Raw genomic sequence first — 26,189 nt, 5'->3', positions numbered from 1 at the left:
AATTCTCCATTTGTAGTCACGATGATAACTTTGTGAGGTACATATCACAAAGTCCATTCTGCAGATGAAGAAAGGGAGGCTCAGAGAGCTACAGTGCCAGGCCCAAGGTCACACAGCTCCTAAGGGGCAAGATGGCTTTCACACCTATGCCAGTTGCCTCCCAAACCAATGCTCTTTCCTCTCTACCTACCTGCTTGCTGTGATGAGTCTATTATTTCAAAGATGCTTTTTTTTTTTTTAACAAAATAAAAGAAACTCTTGTGGGTATTGCACATTTAAAATTAATGCTCGAGAATATTCAAATAAAAGATTTCTTCATTAGTTCAAAACCTATGTCATATATATTTTATTATGTATATTGTTACATTTATTATGTGTATGTATGTTTATTTGTTATGGCTTGTTTGTCCCACATAGTTATTACCCTCCATCCTCCATTATTTCAGACTGCTAGGAATGGGAAGTGTGTGGTTTTGCTGATGTACTTGCATACCTGAGATATTGGGGCACTAAGAAATCAAATGTGCTCATCTCCAAACTTGACATCAAAACAAAGCTTTTGCACTTTTTAGTTTTTTGATACCCCAATTTATTTTTACCTTAATTTTTCTAAATTAATATGTATTCTATATCTTACCTTTAAACCCATCACTATATTCCATTTTACATTAATGGAACCTGGCAATATATTGGGCTTCATTTTTGAAGAAGTTTTGTACCTCAGAGAGGTTCAACAATGGCAGGAGAGGAATACTGGTGTGGGATGTTATTGACAGGGGACAGATGGTTGGCAGGGAGTTCTACAGGGCATATATTGAGGGTGCATAAAAATGTTTGGATATTTTCATAGTGGTTACAATTAAAAACAACAACTGAGAGAGTGCTGAGTTCCTAGCCAGGGGAATTCTGTCACAGTCCCTAAAGGAACAGCAACAATCCCCCAAGTACAACGGCAAAGAACAAGAAAGAATGAAGGTCCAACAATGAGCCGTTGATACTAATGACTATGCTTGTAAGCCTGTGCACCTGAAATAAGAACAAGGCCTAGAGCTGCAGGGTGCCTAAGAGTGACCTCCTGAGAGCCTCTGTGTTGCTCAAATGTGACCAGTCTCGAAGCCAAACTCAGCATGTAAATGTGCTGCCTTCCCCCCAGCATGGTACAACACTCCCAGGGATGAGCCTCCCTGGCGCCGAGGGATTACCACCAAGTACCAGCTGATAATGTAACTAGAAAATGACCTTGAATAAAAGGGTCAACTCAGACCAGCAGAAAATTTCAGTCTATATATAATACCAGAAGTTAAAAATGCTTTTTGACCTGAATAAAAGGGGGAAATGAAAAGGACAAATGAGTTTATATGGCTATGAGTCTCCAAAAAGAGCCGGGAGGTTATCAGAGGGGTCGCCCTTATGTACACCTGAGCAGAGTCCCAGAGACAGATAAAGTAGATACAACCCCAGATATTGGTTCTTCTGAGGGCTACAGAGACCCACAGGTTCTATGGTCATGGCAGATGGAGTTCAGTGCCATGTCAGTTGGCCCTACTTTGGAGTTTGTGTTTCTGTGTGATGGAGCTGGACTTAGATGTGATCTTTGTCCACAAGCCTCTCCTGTTACTTTTACCAGATCTGTAGTTGTTGGTGCTGGGGTTTAGTGTATACCCAGGGGACCTGAATCTCTGGACTGACCATGTGATAGCCAGGCCCTAAACCTCAACAGACTTGCAACTCCTACACTCTGGTTTATTGGACTTACCCCACTCATCTAACATGGAGGTGAAGAAGGTCAACCACCACACCAGGGAGCCAAGAGTGCCTACAACTGAAAGCAGGAGAATTGCATCCAGCATCCATGTGGAATCTACGTCCCCTCTTGATATATATGTAGAGTGGACACAACCATTGTAAGGTCCACAGGCTGGAGGAATAACATATGGATTATAGTGCTCTTACTGATATTCTATTCATGAACTATTGTGATTAGGAATCAAAGAAAATGTGGCATTGGTGTGGAGAAAGTGGCCATGGTGGCTGCGGGGGGTAGGGAGTGGGAGGAAGAGATGTAATGTGGGGGCATTTTCAGGGGTTGGAGTTGTCCTCGGTGGTGCTACAGGGACAGTTACTGGACATTGTATGGCCTACTGGGTGGACCTGGGAGAGTGTGGGCTATGGTGTGGACCATTGACCATGAGGTGTATCGGTGCTCAGAGATGTATTCACCAAGTGCAATGAGTGTCTCATGATAATGGAGGAGGTTGTTGTTCTGGGGGGAGGAGTGGGGTGAGGGCGTGGGGGGAATATGGGGACCTCATATTTTTAAATGTAACATTAAAAAAGACAAAAAAAAAAAAAAAATGAAGCAGGGGGGAAGCAAACTTGACCCAATGGATAGGGCATCTGCTTACCACATGGGAGGTCCACGGTTCAAATCCCAGGCCTCCTTGACCCATGTGGAGCTGGCCCACGCACAGTGCTGATGTGTGCAAGGAGTACCATGTCGCTCAGGGGTGCCACCCGCATAGGGAAGCCCCACACACAAGGAGTGCATCCCGTAAGGAGAGCCACCCAGTGCAAAATAAAGTTCAGCCTGCCCAAGAATGGCGCCGCACACACAGAGAGTTGACACAGCAAGATGACACAACAGAAAGAAACGGCGGTGAACTTGGCCCAGTAGTTAGGGCGTCCGTCTACCACATGGGAGGTCCACGGTTCAAACTCCGGGCCTCCTTGACCCATGTGCAGCTGGCCCATGCGTGCAAGGAGTGCCGTGCCACGCAGAGGTGTCCCCCACATAGGGGATCCCATGTGCAAGGAATGCTCCCCATAAGGAGAGCCGTGCAGCATGAAAGAAAGTGCAGCCTGCCCAAGAATGGCGCCACCCACACGGAGAGCTGGCACAACAAGATGATGCAATGAAAAGAAACACAGATTCCCATACAGATTCCCGTGCCACTGACGGCAACAGAAGTGGACAAAGAAGACGCAGCAAATAGATACAGAAAACAGACAACCAGGGTGGGGGGGGAGGGGAGGAAACAAATAAATAAATCTTTAAAAAAAAAAAAACAGATTCCCATGCCGCTGACAACAACAGAAGTGGACAAAGAAGAGCACACAGCAAATGGACACAGAGAACAGACAACTGAGGAGGGGGGAAAGGGGAGAGAAATAAATAAAATCTTTTAAAAAAAAATGAAGCAGGGATGCCAGTTTAGCAATTCCCTATGCCCTCTGAATCCTGAGTAATCTTACTCTTGTTAGATTGACGATATGAAGGTTTGCTAGTGCCATTTTAATTGATTTAATTGAAATTGATTCAGCATAAATGAATACACAGTGTCCTCGAGGATTTGCAGTGTCTACTATGTTTGAGGTGATATGGCTTTGATTTATGCATCTGATTTATACATCTTTTCCAAGTTATGTCAAGAAACAAAACTGATGTTTAGTACTAAAACCTGTAAAACATTCATGAGAGTAGTATCTAGAGATTCTGAAAATATACAAGAAGCATTTGAATGTACTTTTCAGTTGAGCCCATTTCTATCATCTTAGTTGGTTGTCATGTTTACTGTAAAGTGCATAGTGGATATTTACCCTTTACTTCCAAGAATCAGGATATTTGATTTTTTTTTTTTTTTTGCCATGGGTGTCCCTAAAATTCAGATCACGCCAGGAAATGAGGAAAAGATGAATTAACAGTATAACAAATTTCATAGGCTTAAAATTATTTGTATTACAAAAAAGTTAATTGTCCTCTCCCAAGACTTGGGTATTCATTTTGTTACACAAAGATTCTTCCTATAATAATTTTGGTCTGGCAGAATTTGAAGTGTAGTGCAGCATAAATAAAGGCCTCTCGTTTTCTTTCTATTTCTAAAAGTTTAAATATGCATTTCTTTTGTGCGTCCTCTCTTCCATTTCTCTCCTTTTATCCCTGACTTCCCTATGTCCCTCTCTCTCCCCCAGCACCAGTGTACTCCCGCAATAAAGACTTCTTTCAGCCGGAGGAAGAACTATTAAAAAATTATTAAGAACCAGTTTCTACTTCTTGGTCTGGGATAATGATTTGTTTTAGAGCTGATTTTTCTGCCTTAATTAAGTGAAAATGTCACTCAGTCAAAGGAATTTATTTGTATTTATCCACTTCTCCAGGCTTGAATTTCTTATTTGGGACTTGGGCTGATCATATATGCCCACAGAATGAACTGAAAAATATCTCTTACTGGTTTTTAGATCCACAAATGATGATTCCTCCCTCTAGAAATACTGTACAAAGACCTGATTAACCAACATGCCAGGGGTTTTCTTGTGTAGATGGTATCTAGGCACATACATGGGTGAGTATTTGATTTTGTCTGTGCACACATGTATGCTTGTGTGCTAGAGCAGGGGAGTGAGGAATACCCTGCTTTGTAGTTCCTTGGTACTTTAAGTGTCAAAGGTGAATTTTAAACATCTGTGTCTATTTATCTTTTCAAAATGTCAATTGATGGTGCAAGATTTAAATTCTACCCAATCTTTCTCTTCCACTTTTTCTTAAAGGATTACTTCTTGTGCATGGTCCATCTATCAAGCATTTTAATAGGTGCCTTAAGGGATTAAAGTGGAATAAACATACTTAATCATTCACTTTTATTGAGTGCCTACTCAATCACTTTTATTGAGTGCCTACTCTGTGTCAAAGGAGGTATGGGAACCAGAGATGAATAATGCAATCTGAGTCCATGCTCTTGTGGAGTATATAGTACTTGTTTAAGTATGTCACAAAGTGAATGAGTGAGTGATTGAAAAAAATGAATGGGTTAATCTTGCAGTAGAGACAGATAGTAAATGAATAATTATAATAATATAAGTTGTTAATTGCTTTAAGTCTTCAAAGGAGAATTTAGAGAGTTATAAGATTGTATAGCGGGGACTAACAAAGTCAGGGTTTGGGGAGTAGAAGTCATGGAGTGTGTCTTAGAAGAAGAGATATAGATGCTATGATATTTTGCTACAGCAAAGGGACGAGTTGGCAGGGGTTTGGTGTGAGATGAAGTTAGAGAGTTCAGTCAAAGCTAGACCACCAGTACCTTTTAGACCATGTTAAACTTCCTAAGAACACCAGACACTCATTGAAGAGGTTTAAGCAGAGAAGTGGCACAATCAGATTCCATTTTAAGATACAGCTCTGGATGGTTGGTGGAGAATATTAATATAAGGGGGTGGTGGTGGGAGAGGCATTAGTCTATATGGCTGCTCTAGCAAATCATCACTTAAATTAATGCAAATTTATTATCTTAGCGTTCTGGAAGTTGGAAGTTCCAAAATGCATCTCACTGGACTGAAATCAAAGTGTGAGTAGGACTGTGTTCCTTTGGGAGGCTCCTTTTGAAAGATGAAAATCCATTTCATTGGGTTCTCTAGATTCTAGAGGCCACCCACACTCCTTGGCTTGTGGCCCTCTTTCTCCATGTTTGAAACCAACAATGTTGGTCTGCATTCTCCTCACACTGCAGCCTCTCTGGTGTTCCCACATCTGCTTCCCTCTTCCACTTGTAAGGACCCTTGTAATTATATTGGACCCATCCACTAATACAGGATCATCTCCCCATCTTGTGTTCAGATGAATAGCAACCTTAATTCCATTGCAGCCTTAATTCCCCTTTACCATGTGCCTTAGTTTCCCAGTTGATATTGCAAATACCATGAAATAGATTGCCTTAAGCAATGGAAATTTATTGGCTCATTATCTTGAGGCTAATAAAAGTCCAAAATAGAGGTGGCAGCAAGGCAATGCTTTCTTCCTGATGACTATGATGTTCTGGAATTGGCTGCTGATGATCTCAGTGGTCCTTGACTCTTCCATTACGTTGTAATGCACATGGTGGTGGTGTTACCTTTCTCTTCTGGGTTCCATTGACTTCCAGCTTCTGGTTCTTCCTATAATTGTCTGTGTCTGAATTTCACTCTGCTTATAAAGAACTCCAGTGATCCTGCTTACAGCCCAATCTCCTTCATTTGGGGCACACCTTAACTAAAAATGGCATCTTCAACCACCACACCAGGGAACCAAGAGTATCTACAACTGCAAGCAGAAGAATTGCATCCATCAGCCATATGGGATCTAAGCTCCTTCTCAATTTAGAGCTGGAGTGGACATTGCCATCCCAGGGTCCACAGGATGCAGAAATACAATATGGATTGGAGTGGACTTACTGTTATTCTACTATAGAACTGTTATGACTCTAGCAATGGAAGAAATTATATCATTGATATGGAGATGGTGGTCATGGGAGTTGCTGAGCTCAGGGAGTGGGAGGAAGAGGTGTGATATGGGGCATTTTCAGAACTTGGAGTTGTCCTGAATGATATTGCAGGGACAGATGCAGGACATTGTATATCCTGCCATAACCCACTGGATGGACTGGGGGAGAGCTTGAACTACAATGTAAACTATGGTCCATGTGGTGTGGCAGTGTTCCAGGGTGTATTCACCAAATGCAATCAATGTGCCTCCCTGATGAAAGGGGATGTTTATGTCAGAGGAGTAGGAGTGGGGTAGGGAGTGGGGTATGTGGGAGCCTCTTATGTTTTTTAATGTAACATTTTATGTGATCTATTTATCTTTTAAAAAATATAATAAAAAAGCACATTATAAGGCATTTTCGGGACTTGGAGTTGTCCTGGTTGGTGCTCCAGGGACAATTGCCAGACATTGTATGTCCTCCCATGGCCTACTGGATGGAACGTGGGAGAGTGTGGGCCATGGTGTGGACCACAGGACATGGGGTGCAGCGATGCCCAGAGATGTACTCACCAGATGCAATGGATGTGTCATGATGATGGGGGAGAGTGTTACTGGGGGGGGGGGGGGCGTGGTGGGGGTGAATGGGGACCTCATATTTTTTGAATGTAATATTTTTTAAAATATGAATAAATTGAGTAGAATTTGGAGGAAAAAAAAGCACATTATAGTGTTTTTTTAAAAAAAAAAGGTATCTTAAAAAGGCCCTCTTTATCACAGGGTCACAGGAGTGGATTAAGACCATAGTTTTTTTCTGGATACATAATCCTGCCTACCACACCATGTAACCTTCTTTGGAAGGTCATTATTCTGCATACCATGAGTGGCCATCTATCCTCAGGTAACTCACAGCAACATGAGACTGTTTTTTCATTGTGTGAATATGGATTTGAGTTGTATTAGGGTTTTAATTTAATGGATGTAGAGCCTCAAATTAAAACTGTGATCTCAAAAAATTAAGCAATTACAAAATGACCTAGAAATTTGACTTCTAGGTATAAAACCAAGAGTAATGAAAATATATGTCCTCACAAACGATTTTACACAAATCATAACAGGATTATTCACAACAGTCAATATGTGACAACAACCCAAATATCCATCCAGCAGTGATGAATTAATGAACAAAATGCGGTATATCCACACAATGGAATATTATTCAACCATGGCTTTACAATATTTTGAATGTAATTAATACAAATGAATTTTATACCTGAAAATGGTTAAAATGGGGAATACTGAGTTATGTACACATTACTACAATAAAAAGTTTTTTAAAAAAGAAATTAAGTACTGATACATGCTACAATGTTGATGAGCCTTGAAAACATGCTAAGTGAAAGAAGCCAGGCACAAAAGGCCACATATTGGATGATTCCATTTAGAAGAAATGTCCAGAATAGCCAAATCCATAGAGACAAAATAGATTAGTGGTCACCAGGGGCTGGGGGAAAGTGGAAATTTAGAAGTATGGGGTTTCTGTTTGGGGTGGTGGAAATGTTTTAGAATAAGGCAGTGGCAGTGGTTAAACAACACTGGGAATATACTAAAAAGGAACACTGAATTGCATACTATAAAGTGATTACAATGGTGAATTTTATGTTTTATATTTTAAAAATTAAAACTTTTCTGAGTGATAAGAAAAATCAAGATAAAAAGAATTTGGAGGGGTTGTGGGAAGATGGCAACAGACTAACAGGCAGAGCTGAATGCTCTCACAAACACAATGAAAAAGCTGTCTAAGGAACCTGTTTTGGGGGTCAGCAGATCAGGACAGTGCTGTACAAGTCCCAGGAGGATGAGGGACAGAGACAAAGAAGCCAAGATGACAAATGCAAATGTGAGTTACCAAGCCCCCATGGTGGCCAGGAAGGGCTCCCCTCCCCAACCCCCAAGATATTAAGCTGGGGTAAAACACCTGGTTCACAGCAGCCAATAGAGAGGGGAACAGACATCTTCCTCCCTTTCAGCTGCTTCAAGGGAAAAGGGAAAGGAAGTTGGGTACTTTTCTTCAGTGAATTTGGCCAGCAAAGCTTACTTTGAATCTCCAATCTGGAGATTCAGCACAGGAACACAGGAAAGCCAAGACTAAAACACCATGGAAAGGTGCATTGACTATCGCCATCTGCTGGCCAGTCTGGAAATTGCATGGACAAAATCTGTTCCTTCTCTCTGTGTCCATCCCCTAGCAAGGAAATCCGCACCCCACTAGCGAGTTCCTGACCCAGTTTTGAAAACTTAACTGGGCAATTTTAAAGACTGAGAATAAGTTGAACCAAATATCAAAGAAGAGCTGTGGGGGAAAAAAATAGGCAAGAGAGAGAAATTAGCCACCAGAGTAAATTCACCAATATATTCAGATGCCTAGACATCAGCAAAATATTACAAGCCATACTAGAAATAGGAAGAGATGGCCCAGTCAAAAGTGTAAACCAAATATCCTGAAGAGACACTGGATTTAAGACAATCGGTGATAATTACACAACTCTCCTAAATGACTTCAAAGAATTTAAAGAAAATATAACCAAAGAAATAAAGGCTATTAAGAAGGCACTAGGAGAGCATAATTAACAATTTGAAAGCCTGCAAAGAAAAGTAACAATTTATGTGAATGAAAGACACAATGGATGAAATTAAAAATACACGAGAGGCACATAAGAGCAGATTTGAATTGCCTGAAGACAGAATTAGTGACTTTGAAAACAGGACATCTGAACTGGAAAAGAGAGGAAAACAGAAAGAAAGTAGAATGGGAAAAATGGAACAGCATCTCAGGGAACTGAATGACATTGTGAAGCACACGAACATTCACATTATTGGTGTCTCAGAAGGAGAAGAGAATGGGAAAGGGGCAAAAAGAATATTTGAGGAAATTGTGACTGAAAATTTCCCAACCCTTATGAAGGATGTAAATGTAAATATCCAAGAAGGACAACACACCCCAAACAGAATAAATCCAAATAGACCTACCCCGAGACACCTACTATTTAGAATGACAAATACCAGAGATAAAGAGAGGATTCTGAAGGCAAGAGAAAAGCAAAGCATCACATACAAGGGACTCTCGATAAGATTAAGTGCCAGTCTCTCATCAGAAACCATGGAAGATGAAAGTGGTGTGATGTATTTAAGGTACTGAAAAAGAAAAACTGCCAGCCAAGAATTCTATATCTGGCAAAGCTGTCCTTCAAAAATGAGGGTGAGTTCAAAGTCTTCCCCAACAAACAAAAACTGATAGAATATGTTACCAAAAGACCAAATACAAGAGATACTAAAGGGGGTGCTGTAGCCTGAAAGGAAAAAACAAGGACAAGAGATCTGGAGAAGAGTTTAGAAATGAAGATTATTAGGAAGGGTAAACTAAAGGATAAGAAGACAGACAATAGAACAATATGTAACAACAGAGCACCAAAGGGAAAAATGGATGAAGAAGTAATGCCTTTTCAGTAATAACAGTGAATGTTAATGGATTGAACTCCCTAATCAAAAGACATAGACCGATAGAATGGATAAAAAAACATGAGCCATCTATATGTTGTCTAAAAGAGACCCACCTCAGATAAAAGGATACAGCCTGGTTACAAGTGAGAGGTTGGAAAAAGGTATTCCATGCAAACAGTAACCAAAAAAGCACTGGCTAGACTAGATAAATGTAAAATAACTTTATAGTATTTAAACAGTAATTACTCAATGCAACTGGCAAATTGTTCCTGTGATCAATATTCTGTAATTTTTTTTTTCATACAAAATAAACACTTGCTTTTAACTGAGGAGGACTGAAGAAGAGATCTATTTTTGGATACTTCATTTTTCTTTAACCCTTTCTTATTCATACCCTAAAATTATATATTGGGATCACTAATGATTTAGTAAGACTACTGTTGAATAAGATTTTCAGTTTTTCTGCCTTATAAAATTATGAGTTGGCAAATTGTTATTTGCTGTAATTCATTCCAATAAGATGTGAAGATTTCCCAAATAGGAATTTTATTATCTAGAAAGAATTATGGCCTAAATGGAAATTAGATAACTAAACCAATAATTTATTTCATTCTTAGAGATTGTTATATCCAGTAGTTAGAGTGTAATAGAAAAAGCAGAATTATAATTAATTTCTATTTGAATTATTATTTACATCTATAAAGGTTTGTTGCTATGGTATATGTTTTTAATAATTGATTATATGAAATTTAACCTGTCCTTGCACTCTTTCGAAATTTGTAATTTCTACCTATTTTTCTATTGTTTTATAATTTTACAATAAAGAACATTTTACAGTTTAAAAAATATTGATTATACACTTTGGATAAATCATATGGTATGTGAATATATCTGAATTAAAAACTGCTTAATTATAAAGAAATAATTGTATAAGAATTGCCAGAAATAGCAGCTACATACAGCAGGAGAAACAGAGATATTGAGAGGGGAGGAATTTCCTTGTTTTTCTATTTTTGTTTGTTATTATTGTTATTGAAATAAGGGAAATACTTTAAAGAGTGAAGTGATGAACACACAACTATATGATTATACTGAATACCATTGATTGTACCCTTTGGATAAATTGTATGAATTTATTATGTATCAATAAAATAGAATTTTTTTTTTCAAAAAGAAGGGAAGGTTTGGACAGTCATAAGCAAAGTTCTAAAATGGCCCCAAAAACTCCTTTCATGTCTTGTATAATACTGTCCCTATGAATATGATGGAATTTCATTCCCATGGTTAGGTTACATGGTAACGCAAAGCTGAAGAGATTTTGCAGATGTAATTAGGGTCCCAAATAAGTTGATTTTGAATTCATCAAAAGAGATGACCCTAGGTGGGCCTGAACCAATCAGATGAAAGCTTTTAATAGGGAGGAAGAGGGGTTAGGTCTTTCCTAAAATTAGAGTTTCCCTTCCTGGCCTTGAAGAAGCTTCCATATTCTGAAAGCTTCCACACACAGCAAGGAACTGTGGGCAGCCCCTAGTCGTCAGCCAGTAAGAAAATTCTATAACCACAAGAAACAGAATTCTTCCAATAATCTGAGTGTGCCTGTAAGCAGGCCCTTTCCAGTTGAACCCCCAAAATGTGAACATCGCTCGGCCACTGGGATTGCAGCTTGATGAGAACCTGGAGCAGAGAACCCTGCAAAATCTGACAGATTTTGTCAGACAACCAAATATGTAGTAATTCTTACACAGCATAGAAAACTAATCCAAATCCTTCTTTGAACCTGACAATTATACTAGCTGCAAAGGACTCATAGAAGTCTTTTTGATATTAGAAAACCATGTTTCCTCTCCAGGAGGACACACTGGTTCTTAGACTTTCCACTCTGATTTCTGATAATAGATACTGAAGGAGGTGAACATTACCTTGAGTTCCTTTCACAGAAAAACAAGTGCAGTTAAAACAATTTGTTGTTTTATTTAAGGGTGAAAATGGACACTGATGGCCATCTGGCATGCGTAAACTTTGGTTAGATGTTCTGGTGATCCCACACTAAAAGATATCACTCATCCTTTGTAGCAAAATCCCAGTGGGTAAAGTCCCCTGAGATGTTGTGCTGGAAAAACCTGGGCCCCTTGTGCACATGTTGTCATTTTCCTCCCCTTAGTGCAAATGTGCTTTTGCTCCACCTGCTGTTTGTTTTTTAACCTGAAATAGTCCGGAGACAAGCCTAAGTTTAAAGGGCTCAGACGTTGAGTTTCCAACATCTTAAAGAATTACTCCATAAAATAGGCAAACTTTTCATCTTTAAACCATCCTTCTGTTTTCTTTTCAGGATCATAATAGCTAAAATGATGATGGCTTGGTAGTCTCGATTGTGAGAGAACATTATACTGGGAGTCCATAGACACCTGGGGTTAACTCCGCACTGGGGTCAGGAACTGCCGATACTTGAGGTTCTTTATCCTTAAAGTTGTGGGTACAAAATGCTGTGACAGTAAAGATAATTGAAATAATTATTACTTAGATTCTAGTGAGTCCATCCTATTAAAACCCTTAGTAAAGATTGAAAAAAAGTTCACTTCTTTGTCCATTGATACAGATATTGAAAGTGTTGACTTTAACTGCAGTCCCACTGCCTAGTTAGAGAAGAGGAGCAGGGTGGAAGAGTGGCTTTAACCCACCAGCTCCATCCCTACCCTACCAAGCATCTACTGAGTCCTTATTATATACTAGATACTGTACTGGCCCAAGGCAGTCTCTGCCTCCAAGGATCTTTCAACCCAATGAGTATTCAAGATATTTAAACCCTTAAACTCTTGGAAACCTGTAGAATAATTTCATAGACCCAGAACACACATGTGGGGCCAGGGTAAATAGCAACGGCAATCACTGCCATTTGTACCTAGGTACACTCAGAAGCCCAAACCAAGCTAGAGTTCATGCCTACAACTCTGACTACACTGGTGCATATAATATTTCTTCATTGCTGTGTGCCATGTTCTGTGCCAGGTATTAGAGTTACTATTGGGAGCAGATTAGAAATGGGCCCTGCCCTAGCTGATTTTGGAAAATTGTGTGAAAACAGATATTAAAAAAGAGGCATGCATATAAGTATAGGCATATCTCATTTAATGCCGTCCTTTGCAGCACTGATTCATAACTACTACTTTTATGTTTCCTTTTTAAAAAATGTTTTATATATGTAAGCCACCAACATCAGCAAAGCATATGTTAACATGTATTTTGTCCATGCTCTGAACACTGCCACACTCTCCCATCCACAGAACTGGCACAGAACACCTCAATGTACGCTGGCAGCCCCTGGGCTTTGTATGCTCTGCGACGTGCTCAGCCACCCAGCAGCCTCTCAGGGGGCTTTGAGAGGGACCGAGGAGAGGAGATCATAAAACGGCCCAGCGCCCTATGTCAGCACTCCGTTCACAACATTCAATCAGCACTGCTGCATGGGTTTCCTCAGGCTGCCATCACAAAGTCCCACAAACTGGGTGGCTCCGAACAGTAGGGATTTATTCTCTTGCAGTTCTGGAGGCTGGATGTCAGAAGTCAAGATGTTGGCAGGGTCACGATCCTTCCTTGCCTCTTCCAACTTCAGGTGGCTCTAGATGTTCCTTGGCTTGTGCCACCATCACTGCAATCTCTGCCTCCACCTTCACATGGCCATCTTCCCTCTGTGTGTGTTGGGGTGTCCAGATTTCCCCCCTTATTATTAGAATACCAATGATGTTGGATTTGAGCCCACCCTAATCCACTATAACCTTATCTTGCCTAATGACATCTGCAAAGACCCTGTTTCCAAATAAGGTCACATTTAAAGTCAACAGGGTTAGGACTTGAACATTGTTTTAGGGGACACAATTCAGGCCACAGTAACTGGGTTGAACTAGGACAGAGGGGCTCAAAACATGTCTTTGGAGTTGAATCTAAGGTGATATCCCAGCTCTGTCCCTTACTACATATATACTTGGGCAAATTTTTTACATGTCTTCTCTGAAAATAAGTTTTCACCTTTTCTCTCCTGTAAAATGGAAGCAATACTACCTAGCTCATAAGAATTGTAAGTAGGATTAGGAGATTTTTGCAAATGCTTTTTAGCAGATGTCTCCATAAGTGGCAAATAATAAATGTAGCCATCCTTTCCAGAGATCTAAGGATAAAATGCGTATTTTATAAGCCTATATCAATAAATCAAATGCTAAATTTTTTTGTTCATATTTTGCAATCATCTTAAAACATCAAGATGAGGAAGGACATTGTTTAGGACACATAGCTTTATCACTTCCATTAAATTGCTTCTGACACAGACCAGTTTCTTTGTCAACCAGAATCATGGTCAAAGATGAACCAACATCTGAAGATGCTTTTCACTGAGAACAATTTGATGATTTCCTTTGATCAGGATGTGTAGCCTGTTTGAAGAATCATTCCTAACATTTTAGATAGGTCCTTCCTGGGTACCTAAGGAAGGCATTTTATAGGATACAAGCATTCCAATTTTATTGTGGGACTAGACAAAGCACCAATGAAGTGTCCTGTCCATTCCCTTGTTTCAATTATTAACACCGTTTCTTGGTTTGGAATGTTCTACTGCGTTATAGTAATGGCAAGTTACTCATGTCAGTCAGTATTTTTTACTATGCATTTCCTCTGTGCCCAGCCCTGTTTAGACTCAGGACGAAGAAGGCAGAGTAATTCCTTGATTCTGTGATCTAATTGAGAAAGCAAAATTTACAGATATGAAATAACTGGAGAACAATACAAGAGTATGATTTCATATTCATTTGAGTCATACATAATTAAGTGCTCCAGGACAACAGTGTCTAATAGAACTTTCTGAAATAGTTCTAGATTTATGTTGTTCAGTACCATAGCCACACGTGTGGTTGTTGAGCACTTGAAATATGATTAATGTAACTAAGGAACTAAATTTATAATTTAATGTTTTTTTTATTTTAATAGTCACATGTGACTAGAGGCTATCAAAATGAACAGCACAGTTCCAGTAATTCTAAGGGGAGATGGTTGTGGACTCCCAAGAGTCATGGGGAAATTTGATGAGGAGAGTAGGGCTCCAACCTGAGCTTGGAAGAGGAGAGGAACCAGGAGGAAATACCATGTTGGCTAAAAGCGTGAGGAAAGGCTGAAAGGACGGGAAAAGTGGGAATGGAGGGAAGTTAGATGAGAGAGACTTTCTGAAAATGCCAGGGAAGATGTTTCTAGAATTTAGACCATTCCTCTGCCACGTCTGGTATATTTTTACCTGCATCATGCTTTAATTGGTTTAGGATTTGCATGTTTTGTGTGTATTATAAATAGATGATTTCCACAGAATTGTAGGCATTTAATGTACAAGGTTGTTCATTATAACTTTCAGTACCAGTCAAATGGTACTCTAAAGAGAATTCAGTGGATCAGTTATGTAACAGAGACTAAAGGAACCCATAAGAGTTGGTGAGTAACCCAGACCCTAGCAGCAGAGAAGCTTGTAGGAGCAAAGGAGAGCTGGCATCATGGAGGAGGGAAGCAGCCAAAGTCAGAACCACACGGTGTGAGCTGGGAGGGAATGAGCAGAGAACCGCCCAACTGCAGTCGCCTCCCACAGTCTCTCATTGGCTAGAAACAACCAGAAACCAGAGGAAAACGGGATGCAGTCAGTACCCTTCGCAGGGGTCAGGTTCCCGTGGTACACTGGGCCAATCAGAGAAGGTTAGAAAGGGAAAGGAAATGGGAATAAACTGCACTCTTTCTTGTTTAAAAAAAAAAAAAGTAAAATGGAAACCAATTAGATGACCAATATGTTGGCTAAATTATAACAGAACCATACAATGGGATGTGATGCAGCATTGCAATTACATTTAATGACAAGGGCAAATTTCATTAGGTAAGTGAAAAAGAGGAATATGAGAACAGTATATACTGCAAGATCCAAGTGTTGTAGTTAAATAGTAGATATTCTTTAAAATATAAATGTACATTATTCACAACATACCCAGGAAAAAAGTGGAAGGAAGTGTACCAAAATTTTAACAGTGGTATCTGTAGATAGAAATTTAAGGGTGATTTCATCTTTCCACTCTCCTGAGATTTCTAGATTTCTAAAACAGCATAATTAATGTATTTTTCTGATCCTGGAATAGTGTTTCCGTTGTTTTTGGTGCAGGGCTCCATGAGTAGAAGGGTATGTGACAAAGTTCCTTTTTGTCAGTCAGTCACTGGCTCTGCTATTAGCCTACATCTCATTTTATGCCCATTTCTGCAGTGAAGTCATACTGAGCTGCATTTCTTAGCACAATAAAAATGATGAGTCAATAAAATGTTCTTTTTAAAAAATATTCCACTGAGAAACCCTTAGGTGCTGGGGCTTGCCTGATTTCTTATTGATCTTTTTATTGCCACAATTACTTCCTCCAACATGGTTAGTTAATCCAGATCCAGCCACCTTTCACCACTGTCTATTACATTTGGTCTCCATTAAATATGAATCTTCTGTGACACTTCATTATTAAATTGACAGTTGCATAATGCTTTATTGGCATCTGTAGGAATGGAACATATTTCTTAGGAACCATAGAGATGGTAGCCTTTATTTTTTCCGGAACCACCTAAGCATAGCCAGTTTTTGTTTTGTTTTGTTTTGTTTTTGCTCTTGTAATCGTACTCTTAAAAACAGCCCTCTGTCTGTATCGTTGTATTATTCCTTCCTGATAGAAAAAGGTCCCCCCTGCTGTACTACTGATCTACAGTCATCAGACCTTGATGGACTCTTGTAAAAGGAATTATCACAGTGATCTAATGACTTCTTGTATTAGTTATTGTTTCAGTAAATCCACTCCCTTTCCCTGGCTTGTTTTTAGCCTCCAGCTGCTACCCAAGTGTTACTTCTTGGATGACTGCTCCAGCACATTACTCTAGTTTTGCTTATAATAGATTTTAATAATAAGCAGTTTACAAACATGCAGTGTTCAATGCATATAAGGATTATTGTTAGTGTTCTTAATTGTAAACATAGTTTTGTCATTGAGTAAGTTATGATCCTTGTGGTTACAAGGAACAGAAATCAACTCAAGGGGACTTATGCACAGCAGTGAAGCCTGGTGGGATATTCCTAAAGCACTTCTAGAAGCCATCTTTGACAAAGCTTCAGAGCAAACTGGCAGCAAGACCTCAGGAAGAATTAGAATTGTGAACTACAAAGCAGCAAGAATTTAGACAGTAGTTTTCTCTCTTTCTTGTTTCTGCTTTTCTCTCCATCCACTGCATTCTTCAGAAATGGTACCTCTGTGACTCAATGCACAGAATGGCAGAAGATGACTTCCTACCCCTTCCAAGTTTATCCACTATGTCTAGAGCCCTCAAAACTCTCTTAGGTGCTCCCCAATTTCTCAACTCTCTGCTCCCAATTATTTTCTGTTCTCCCTATCCTATGTCCAAGTTCCCTAGGAAGCGGTGCTGATTGCTCCAGCTTTGGTCCAGCCAGCAACAGCCAAGGCAGGGTCATGATGTATCTCCCCGGCTGCCCAGAGACTTCCCCTGTGGTCACCACGAGGCAGTTAGACCCCCTGGTGGTGCTGACCACCGTTATTATTCAGTCAATGCTTTTGCTGTAGTTAACATTCCAGAGATAGAAATTAGCCCAATTAAGCATCATCTTTTTGTGTTAACATTTAAAGGAAGAAAACATATAGCTCGTAAAGATGGAGCTGTAGAAAAAGTGAGTTTTCAAGACTAATGTCACACATGGCAAAAAAGAGCAGTTTCTGTATTCTTAAGAGATTGCTAAAGAGTTATGTCAGAGAGAGGATGAGATGTCGTCAGAGATACTGAAGGAAATTGTCAGTACTAGGAATGATATCGGGAAAAGTAAAGCAGGGCAGTACTAGCCTGTAAGAGGCAGGTAGATTTTCCTAGAGTGAGGATGGCTATGTTGGTACCATATTAATAATCTACCACGCTGTGGTCTAGACCCCAACTTTACGTCTTTTATGATACTTTCATCCTGGGAATAAGTAGGTCCATTCCGAGGCACCCAAAATACAGTTAGCATTTCTGTGCAGGGATCTTGCTGCTGCATTAGAGCCCCAAATAAAACATATGTTTTATTCATCTAATAAATGTGTTGAACATCCATTAAGCCCCAAACAAATCCTAGGCATTATGGTTATTAAGCTAACCTTTGAACGATGATTATTAGTATTAATTAACCTCTGTGCTAGGCACTTGGATTAGTGCTTCACATTCTTTAACTCATTTAATTCCCACAATAAACAACATTATGTAGAGTCTTCTGTAATTCCTATTTTATAGAGGGAAACCAAGGCCCCAAGAGACACAGATACCATGGTCAAAGCCTTTGGTTTTATTTTGGTTTTTTATGTGTGAGGCTTTTTGTTTTGGGTTCGTGTGTTTTACTGCTTCCTTGGGGGGAAGAGTAAATGAAGAACTCCCCCGCTCTAGCATAGGCAACTCCCAGGCTCAAGCGGCTGAAGGCCTGCTGCCCACATGGGAAGTCCTGGGTTCAGTCCCCATGCCTCCTGAAAAAAAGAACAAGTAGAAAAACCAACTCAGGGTGCTGCTGTGGCTCCATGGTTGAGTGCATGCTTCCCGTGCATGAAGGTCCTGGATTCAATCCTCAGCCCCAGTACTGAAAGAGAGAGAAAAAAGAAAGATGTGGTAAATATGATAGGGCATCTAGAGAGGAAGCGTCTGCCACTTTCTAGCTGGGAAAACTTGTGCAAGTTCCTTTCTTCTCTGAACTTGAACCTATAAGGAATCCACGTTAGAGTAAAAGAGTTGGTATATATAAAGGGCCTAGATGGTGCTGGAACAAAATAAGGGCTTCCTCAATGATAGATCTGGTTATCTACAATGTGCTATGTTCTATGAGAATTGGATCAGCCTGAGTCAGGCAGAGTTCAGAGACAGAAAAGGCTTTGACCCACCATGTGCTGCTAGATAAGGAAGGAAATGTTGGACATCTAGGGCAGAAGGATCCATGTACAAACACCCTTGTTTGTTCAGCACACACTGAGCTTGTACTGTATGCCGAGCACTGAGCTCAATGTTAGTTAGGAATAGGTAGTCACACACTATTTGAGAATATAGAATGTTCTAGATCTTGACTTTTAAAAAGAGAAGAATCCTAGGAAAAACAACCACAAGGAAATAGCTGTGAGAACATTATGGAGCATGACAAACCTATGAGTATCTCATGGAGATGCCAAACTAGCTTCTTCACCAAGCTCTTTCAAAATTCTTTATTCAAGCAGCTTTTTTTTTTTAATCACCATAAACACCAAGAGGTTTCCCCCATCCACCCACTCATTACTCCCACCTGTACTATACACCACAAAATAGATCACTGTCCTTGGTTCTCCAGGATGACACTGCTGACTCTTCATATATCTGGGTGAAGGATCATTCAGTTATACAGAGCATTCCTCACCTGGAGTTAGCTTGAGAGGAGATAAAGAAAAAGTGTTCAGTCATATTAAAAATTGGCTTTTTCCTGGTGGCAGTTTGTTATTTTCCAATTTGGCATCTTTCCCCATTCTTTTTCCCACCATGTAGATCTGTATGAGTCTTGATTCAGAGGGGGTTTTCTTGTGAGGTGCCTTCCTTCAAGCATATGGATAAAATTTCCAGGTTTAATTAAAGGCTGTTTAGAGTCTTAACTCTATTTATAGTCAAAAGTGGATCACTTCTGTTCTTGGCCTGGGTCATAGGTTCCCAGAAAATTAATGGTGCCTCTTAGCCTGTGACAGTCTGTGTTCACTCCCTGCAGTTGGCATCCTGGCTTTAGCCTTGGATGTACAAACTTCTTTGGTCTTATAGCCAACTCCACCCAGGGCTCTTCTGCTTCCCTCAGGCCTCCTTCCTCCAGCCATTGCATCCCAGATACCTGAAGCCACCAATCAGTTGTCTAGTCCTCACAGTGGATTCAGAGCATGGAACAAAGAGGCAGAACTGTTTGAGCTAAAAACAGCTCCATTTAAAAAAAAAAAAAATTTTTTTTGAGGTACCAGGGCCAGGGATTGAACCTAGGACCTTGTATGTGGGAAGCCAGCGCCAAGCCACTGAGGCACATTGGCATCCCTGAATTGGTTTTTCTGTTTGTTTTGCTTGTTGTTTGGTTTTTGTTTTTTTTTCAGGAGGCACTGGCAACTGAACCTGGGATCTCCCATGTGGAAGGCAGGTGCTCGAGCACTTGAGCCATATCTACTCCTCTCCATTTAATTTTTAACAATCACATCTGTAGAACTTATTGTGTATCTAAGTAAGCACTGTTCTTAGTTTATAGGTAAGGAAACTGAGGCACACAGAGTTTAAATAACTGTTACAAGAGGTAACTAACAAAACTGAAAAACAGACCCGGGCAATCTGACTCCGTATCTGTGCTCCGAACTCTCTACTGTGCTGCTTTGCCAGGCTGAGAGGTCACCTAATCCAATCTCTTATTTTATTAAGTGAATTATTTTATAAAAAGCTCTTAACACACAGTAAGTATCTAAGTGTTACCTGCTATTTGTAGTGTCTTTAATGAATCGTGAAAACTCAGGCCAAAGAAGTGATAGAAGTTTGTTCATTTCCCAAATTGTATATTGCAGAATACTTACACTCAAGGATGTAATAATTATCCCATATACAGATATATAGTGGTCAAATAGGATGGGAAATGCTGCTTTAAAAAAACAGTTAAAGGGAAGCAGATGTGGCTCAAGTGATAGAGCTTCCACCTACCATATGGGAGGGCCTGGGTTGGATCCCTGGGGCCACCTGGTGAAAAAGAAGAGAAAGCATGCCCACACAGCAAGCCAGTGCCCACACAGTGAGCCAGTGCTCCACGCAAGTGAGTCATGCAGCAAGATGATGACACATCAAAAGAGAGACAAGGAGAGAGTCAAAGTGAAGCAAAGCCAAAACCAGGAACTGAGGTGGCACAGCTCACAGGGAACCTCTCTCCCCATCACAAGTCTCCAGGATTGAATCCTGGTGAATCCTAGAGGAGAAAGATGAGAAGAGAAGACAACTAAGACAGCAAAAACAGCAGCATGGGAGGAGGGGTCGGGGGGAAAATAAATCTTTAGAAAAAAAAAATCTTTTATATGCAATTCTTTTCAGATCCTCTAATATGCTAATATCCACTTCTGATCTCCACAAGGTAGCCATGGTATACAGGGTTTGCTTGCCAATAAAATCCTTTTCTGCACAAAGCCATTCAACAGCTTATAGGTCATTGTTGTTCTCCAGCATTTAGCATGGACAATACCATAAAGCAGAGACAAAGATCCTTATCCATCTAGGCTCTTTGGTAGAAAATTTTAGGGTTCCTAAGGCCCATGTCGAGGTCATTACTGAGGAACAATTTTCTTGCTGGACAAATATATTAAATATATACTGACAGCAAAACTGCAACTTCATCATCCTTTGAAACAGGTGGGAGGGGTCAGGATAGAACCCTTAGCCTCAAGATATTACCACTTTTTACATTCTTCCATATTTAGACTTAGTGCTCTGGCACAGGTTTTTACACCTATACACCCACAAACATATGTATATGTATATAAATTTATATCCTTCATGTGAAAATACGTTAGTATTTATATAAAACCTTGTATATGAATATGCACTTTTTAAATATATCTAATCAGACAACCTCTATTAAAGGGACTTTGGCTTTTTAAGCCTCAGGGCTGAACTTTTGATTTATCCCTCAATAAATTACGATTTCCCTGAGTTCATTTTACACTTTACAGAATAAACAGATGCACCAAGGGTCTCCTGAGAGCACGTGGCTGCTGTGGTGCATGAAGAGCCAAATGGAGAAGGTGGTTAGCCCCAGTGTGCATGTCTCCAAGCACCTTCCCGTGCTTCTCCTCCTCCACATTCTTCATGGCTGACTTGTCCTCCTTTTGTGTTTTCCACTGCTGCCAAAAGTTATATTTGCATATCCTCTGCCATGGGTGGGGACCTGTGCTTCCTGTGAGCCAGCCTGCTCCCGTTACTCCCCTAGGTTGCAGGTCTAGACCAGTCTACCCTGTTTCCTTTGAACTTGTTCTCACTGCCCTTATTGACCTTATTCCATAGGAGAGACAGTTTTACACCAAGGACCTGCCAGTTAGAGTTGGTTTAGCTGGCTACTTGCCAGGCTCACCAGTTGGATGGACAGTTCTGTGAGCAGGTCAGGCTCCTTGCTGCCTCAAGGCCTCATGCTTACACTGTATCATGCCTCTATTTCTGTGCTGCTTCTGTCCTCCTTGTTCTCTCGAACCTGTCCAAATCCCAGCTCAGTGTCCACACTGTCCCCTCTGTGGACCTTGAATTCCCACCAATATGTCTGTAGCACACAGTTTAGCACTTATTTTATTTTCCCATACACCTAACACATAATTATTGCATTCCTACTGGGAGCCATTCATTGTACTAGAAAATGGAGATACAAAAAAGAATAAAACTAATTCCCTGGCCCCAAGGAGCTCACTATCTAGTTGAGCTGCTGGCCACCGTATAAATACTATCTCTGTTTCATATGCTAGTGTTGACACTTCTATTCATCTCTGACCCCCTAAGAACAGTGAACTTATCTTGAGATTTTTCGCATTTCCAGAGTAACGAATGATCCTAGTTCATACCCATTTCTGTAGTTTAGTAGCCATGAACACTGGGAATAGTAATATCTCCTACCTCTTACAAAGCTGTAAGGGTTGACCATGTTGATGAAGTGCCTAGCATTGGGCCAACACACGATGATCACTTAAGTAAATGTTAGCTAAGATTCTTCCCAAGAGGGCCTGTGACTAGAGAGTTTGTCATATTTTTTCCTGGAACTTCTGCCTCAGAACATCACTGGGGGATTTTCCCTGGTGGGTGAGCTCCTGGCACTACTGTCAACCTTGTTGTATCAGGTCCAACCTTAGCAGGGTGGGAGGAGTTAGAAGAGAAGGCAGTTGTGAGTCAGAGTCAGCATGTAAAGATCTGCTGGGCTTCCTCTGTACAAGGACATTGATTTCCACATCTGTTTTCCACCAACGTTGCTGTCCCTAGCTTGCCTCATTTCCTGACAATCACTAGAGACAGAATGGCGACTGGAAGGAAGCAGAGAATTTCCATTTAATGACTGCATACTATGTGGTAGGTGCCATATGTCCAATCTCCAGCTTCACAATAACCCTGCCAGGTGTTCTTATCCTCATTTTACAGATTGGAAATCTGAGACTTAAAGAGGTTAAATAAGCTGACTAAAGTTGCACAGCTAACTCATTGCAGATCCGAAGCCTTTGCCTGCACACCAAATGCTCTTCATTCTTCAGGATTTTTATCAAATCCATAAAAGCTGGCCCAGCCTGGCCTGATCTGTCTGCAGTTCCTACCCTAACCACACCCACTCTTGCTCATCTCAAGGGGCTTATGACAGTGAATGGCAACTTCACAGCAAACTTGCACCCCATTGTCCTAATATCCCTGTGTAGGGCCAGTGAGTTGCCTGGGTGCAGAACCTAAGGAGGGGTTCAATTCACTCTCTAGTCCCTGCTGCTCATCCTCAAAAGCCTGTCCCTTAAATTGAGCATCAGCAATGTGGAATGTGGACCACCTACATCAGAATCATTTTGAGTAGTCATTCAAATGCAGATTCTTGGGATTTCTCCTAGTTCTTCTGAATCAGAAGGTGATTCTTGGGTCACTACTAATCTGGAGTCTGGGCTTTTTGTATCGGTGATTTCTTATTTAGTTTCCGGGCCTCTTTAATTTTATTTCCTTTGGAACATTTAGTCAGTGCCTCCATCATCATCCTGTATTTCTAGTTTTCAGTCAAATTCAACAAGAAATGAAAATCACTATGTTTTTCATCAAACTGTGGTTTGGCCAGGATTGAAATGAGAGAAGGGAATTCTCAGAAATAGAAGCAATTCCATTTTCTCTTGTGTGTCATGAGAGAGCTATGTAGAAAGAGCCCTCATTTACCTACTGGTGTGTTTTCAATAAAAATCTGTTGTCAGAGATAGTGTAAAACTCTTAAAATATTCATTTTCAGTGTTAGAAAAAGATATTTCTTAATTCATATCAGTATTTTCCTAAAACCCCTTCTTAAGAATTTTGTTAGTGCTGGAAGCAGAGTGTACATACCAGCTGGCATGGAAGGTATCTGTGGATGTGCATGTCTGGCACAGAGACTTTAAAAAAAATTTGAATTAGTTACCAACATTGGAAAAAATCAGGAGATTTCACCTTTTAAAATGTAAATTTCCATCTTCTAGTAAAAAATATTTTAGTGCTAAGCCATTGTCCCACAATGTAACAGCCTTAGTGCATAGACGCTTCTCTTTTAAACAGACTATGACTAAATGAGATGTTTATAAATTCTTTAACACTACTCCTATAGAGAAGTAGGGTCTAGAAAGCCTCTTTCTGGATCTGAGCAGGCTTGATGAGTGCTCTGACCAGTAAAATATGGCAAGAGAGTGGCTTCCATTTCCAGTACACTTGTTCAGGGAAATGAGCTCCCCTCTAAGAAGTGCTACTGTTCTGAGGCCACCATACTGTGAAATGCCCAAGCTACATGAACAGGCCCTAGAGAACGAGATACTATGTGAAAAAGGAGTAAGAGGCCCAGGGGCTCCGAGATGCCCTTCACAGATTCCTGACCCACAAAGACATAAGCAAAATATAATGGTGGTTTTTAGGCACAAATTTAGAGTTGATAATTGAATTAGGAGCATGTGTTATCATTTAATCTTATTCTGACCATATCTTCTCCCCTGCTTTCACTAAAATTATTTTACTTCCTGACTCCTGTAGGAATAGGGGTTTACAATCCTTATTTAAACCATCATCTGGAGACCCTTGAATTATGTAAACCTTTGGAAATTAAAATATTAAAAATAAATTTTTATACATATTTTTGGGACAAAATTAGATTTTAAGGGCAAGAAGGATACAGACAGCAATGGAAATTTCTACTCGAAGTGCTACATCTTCTGTGGTATTTCTTGCTCTATAACCAGCTTGCTCCAGGTGAAGAAAACACAAGGTCAAGAATTGGTCAGCGCTGTCTGACAGTCAGTTTCCTTATCTATAAAAGCGGCTCCCATTCATTTCTAGCATTCAATAAGTCTATGAGTTGGTATTATTTATTTTGAGTGCCCATGTGTCTTGTAACATATTAGCAAATACACGTATTGCATGGCAGTCCAGCCTGTGGGGCAGAAGAAATGGCCAAGACTTTGTTGAAGCCTGTGCTTTTACTCATTGTGTACCTCCAGCTCTCAGTAAATGATGAATAAATGAGTGAACAAATGAATGTGTGTTAGTCACCGAAGATACAAAGACAAATGAGTCATAGCCCCTGCCCTTGAGGAGTTCACAGTCTCTTGAACACAGATAGCAAATTAAATACTGGTTATGACTCCTGGGTAGCACAATCTTCTAGTCAGAAACACAATTTCATCTGTGTCTAGCTACTGTTCACAGTTGAAGCAACAAGATACTTGAAAACATGCCCGGAAGGAGCCCAGAATGGGGAAGGGGGCTGCAAACCATCTACCCTGAAGAGTCAGCCTCTGGTGCAGAGGTGGGCTCCCTGGGAAGGAGGAAAAGGACCCCTTATCGGAGCTGAGGCAGCACAGGCACCATTACTCAAAATCACCCTTAGGGACCCATGTGAAAAGCAAGAACAGAATCACTGACGCTTCATTCCATCAAGCTCTGCTTGCACAAACTGCAGAAACAGCAGTGAAGATGCTCCATCAACACCACTCTGCCACGCTGCAGCTAGAGCTGAAAGATTCAGGGCAGATGCCAGAATTTTGTTTTGTTTTGTTTTAAAGAGATATGAGGAAGGCTCTGGTTTTAATCAGCCTGCCCCGTAGGAGCTCTGAAGAATTTTCTTTTTTCTTCCCAAGTATATTTGGCCAAGTGTCAGCTTTTCCCCTTTCCTTTTTTTTTTAGGTGCCAGGGGTTGAACCTATGAGGAAGCCTGTACTCAACCCCTGAGCCACATCAGCTTCCCTGAGTTGGTTTTTTTGTTTGTATTGCTTGTTGTTTGCTTTTGTTTTTTCAGGAGGCACCAGGAACCAAACCCAGGGCCTCCCATGTGGGACTCAGGAGCTCATCCATTGAGCCATGTCCGCTCCCTCTTTCCTTTTTTTAAGTAAGGACTTTAGTGAGGTAGGACAGATGGAAAGCAGAAAGGGTTTTTTTTATTTTAAAGATAAGTGGTTTCTAGGTCTTTGTTCTCCCATCAAGATTGAGGATCAGTGTCAATATACTGATGTGATCAACTTTGTATAGTTTTGATTAAAATGGGTTTTGAAAGATTTTTTTTTTTATGTTAAATGACAGGAACATGATGTTGCTAGGAAATCTAGGGAGTGATGTGTGACTGTCTTCTCAATTTCCAAGCTGCTAGAGGTGCCCAATCCCAGGGAGGCCATGCCCTGCTGATGGAAAT

General features: G+C 40.4%; 1 protein-coding gene across 20 annotated transcripts in view; it reads left to right on the top strand.

Annotated features, from left to right (window-relative positions):
• The window catches only part of SAMD12 (sterile alpha motif domain containing 12), a 430,023-nt gene that overhangs the window by 242,185 nt on the left and 161,649 nt on the right, over positions 1–26,189 (top strand). The window contains exon 6 of one of the 20 annotated variants that reach the window (XM_023585282.3): positions 5,287–5,409. The exons of the other annotated variants lie outside the window; for them this stretch is intronic. Coding sequence (XP_023441050.2) covers positions 5,287–5,330 — 44 coding nt within the window. The 3' untranslated portion in view covers positions 5,331–5,409. Of the gene's footprint in view, positions 1–5,286; positions 5,410–26,189 lie in introns of those variants that run through there. 20 annotated transcript variants of the gene reach the window in all.

The sequence above is a fragment of the Dasypus novemcinctus genome, chromosome 14 (assembly GCF_030445035.2).
Source record: "Dasypus novemcinctus isolate mDasNov1 chromosome 14, mDasNov1.1.hap2, whole genome shotgun sequence".
Taxonomy (NCBI): domain Eukaryota; kingdom Metazoa; phylum Chordata; class Mammalia; order Cingulata; family Dasypodidae; genus Dasypus; species Dasypus novemcinctus.
This window is presented reverse-complemented; position numbering and strand designations above follow the sequence as displayed.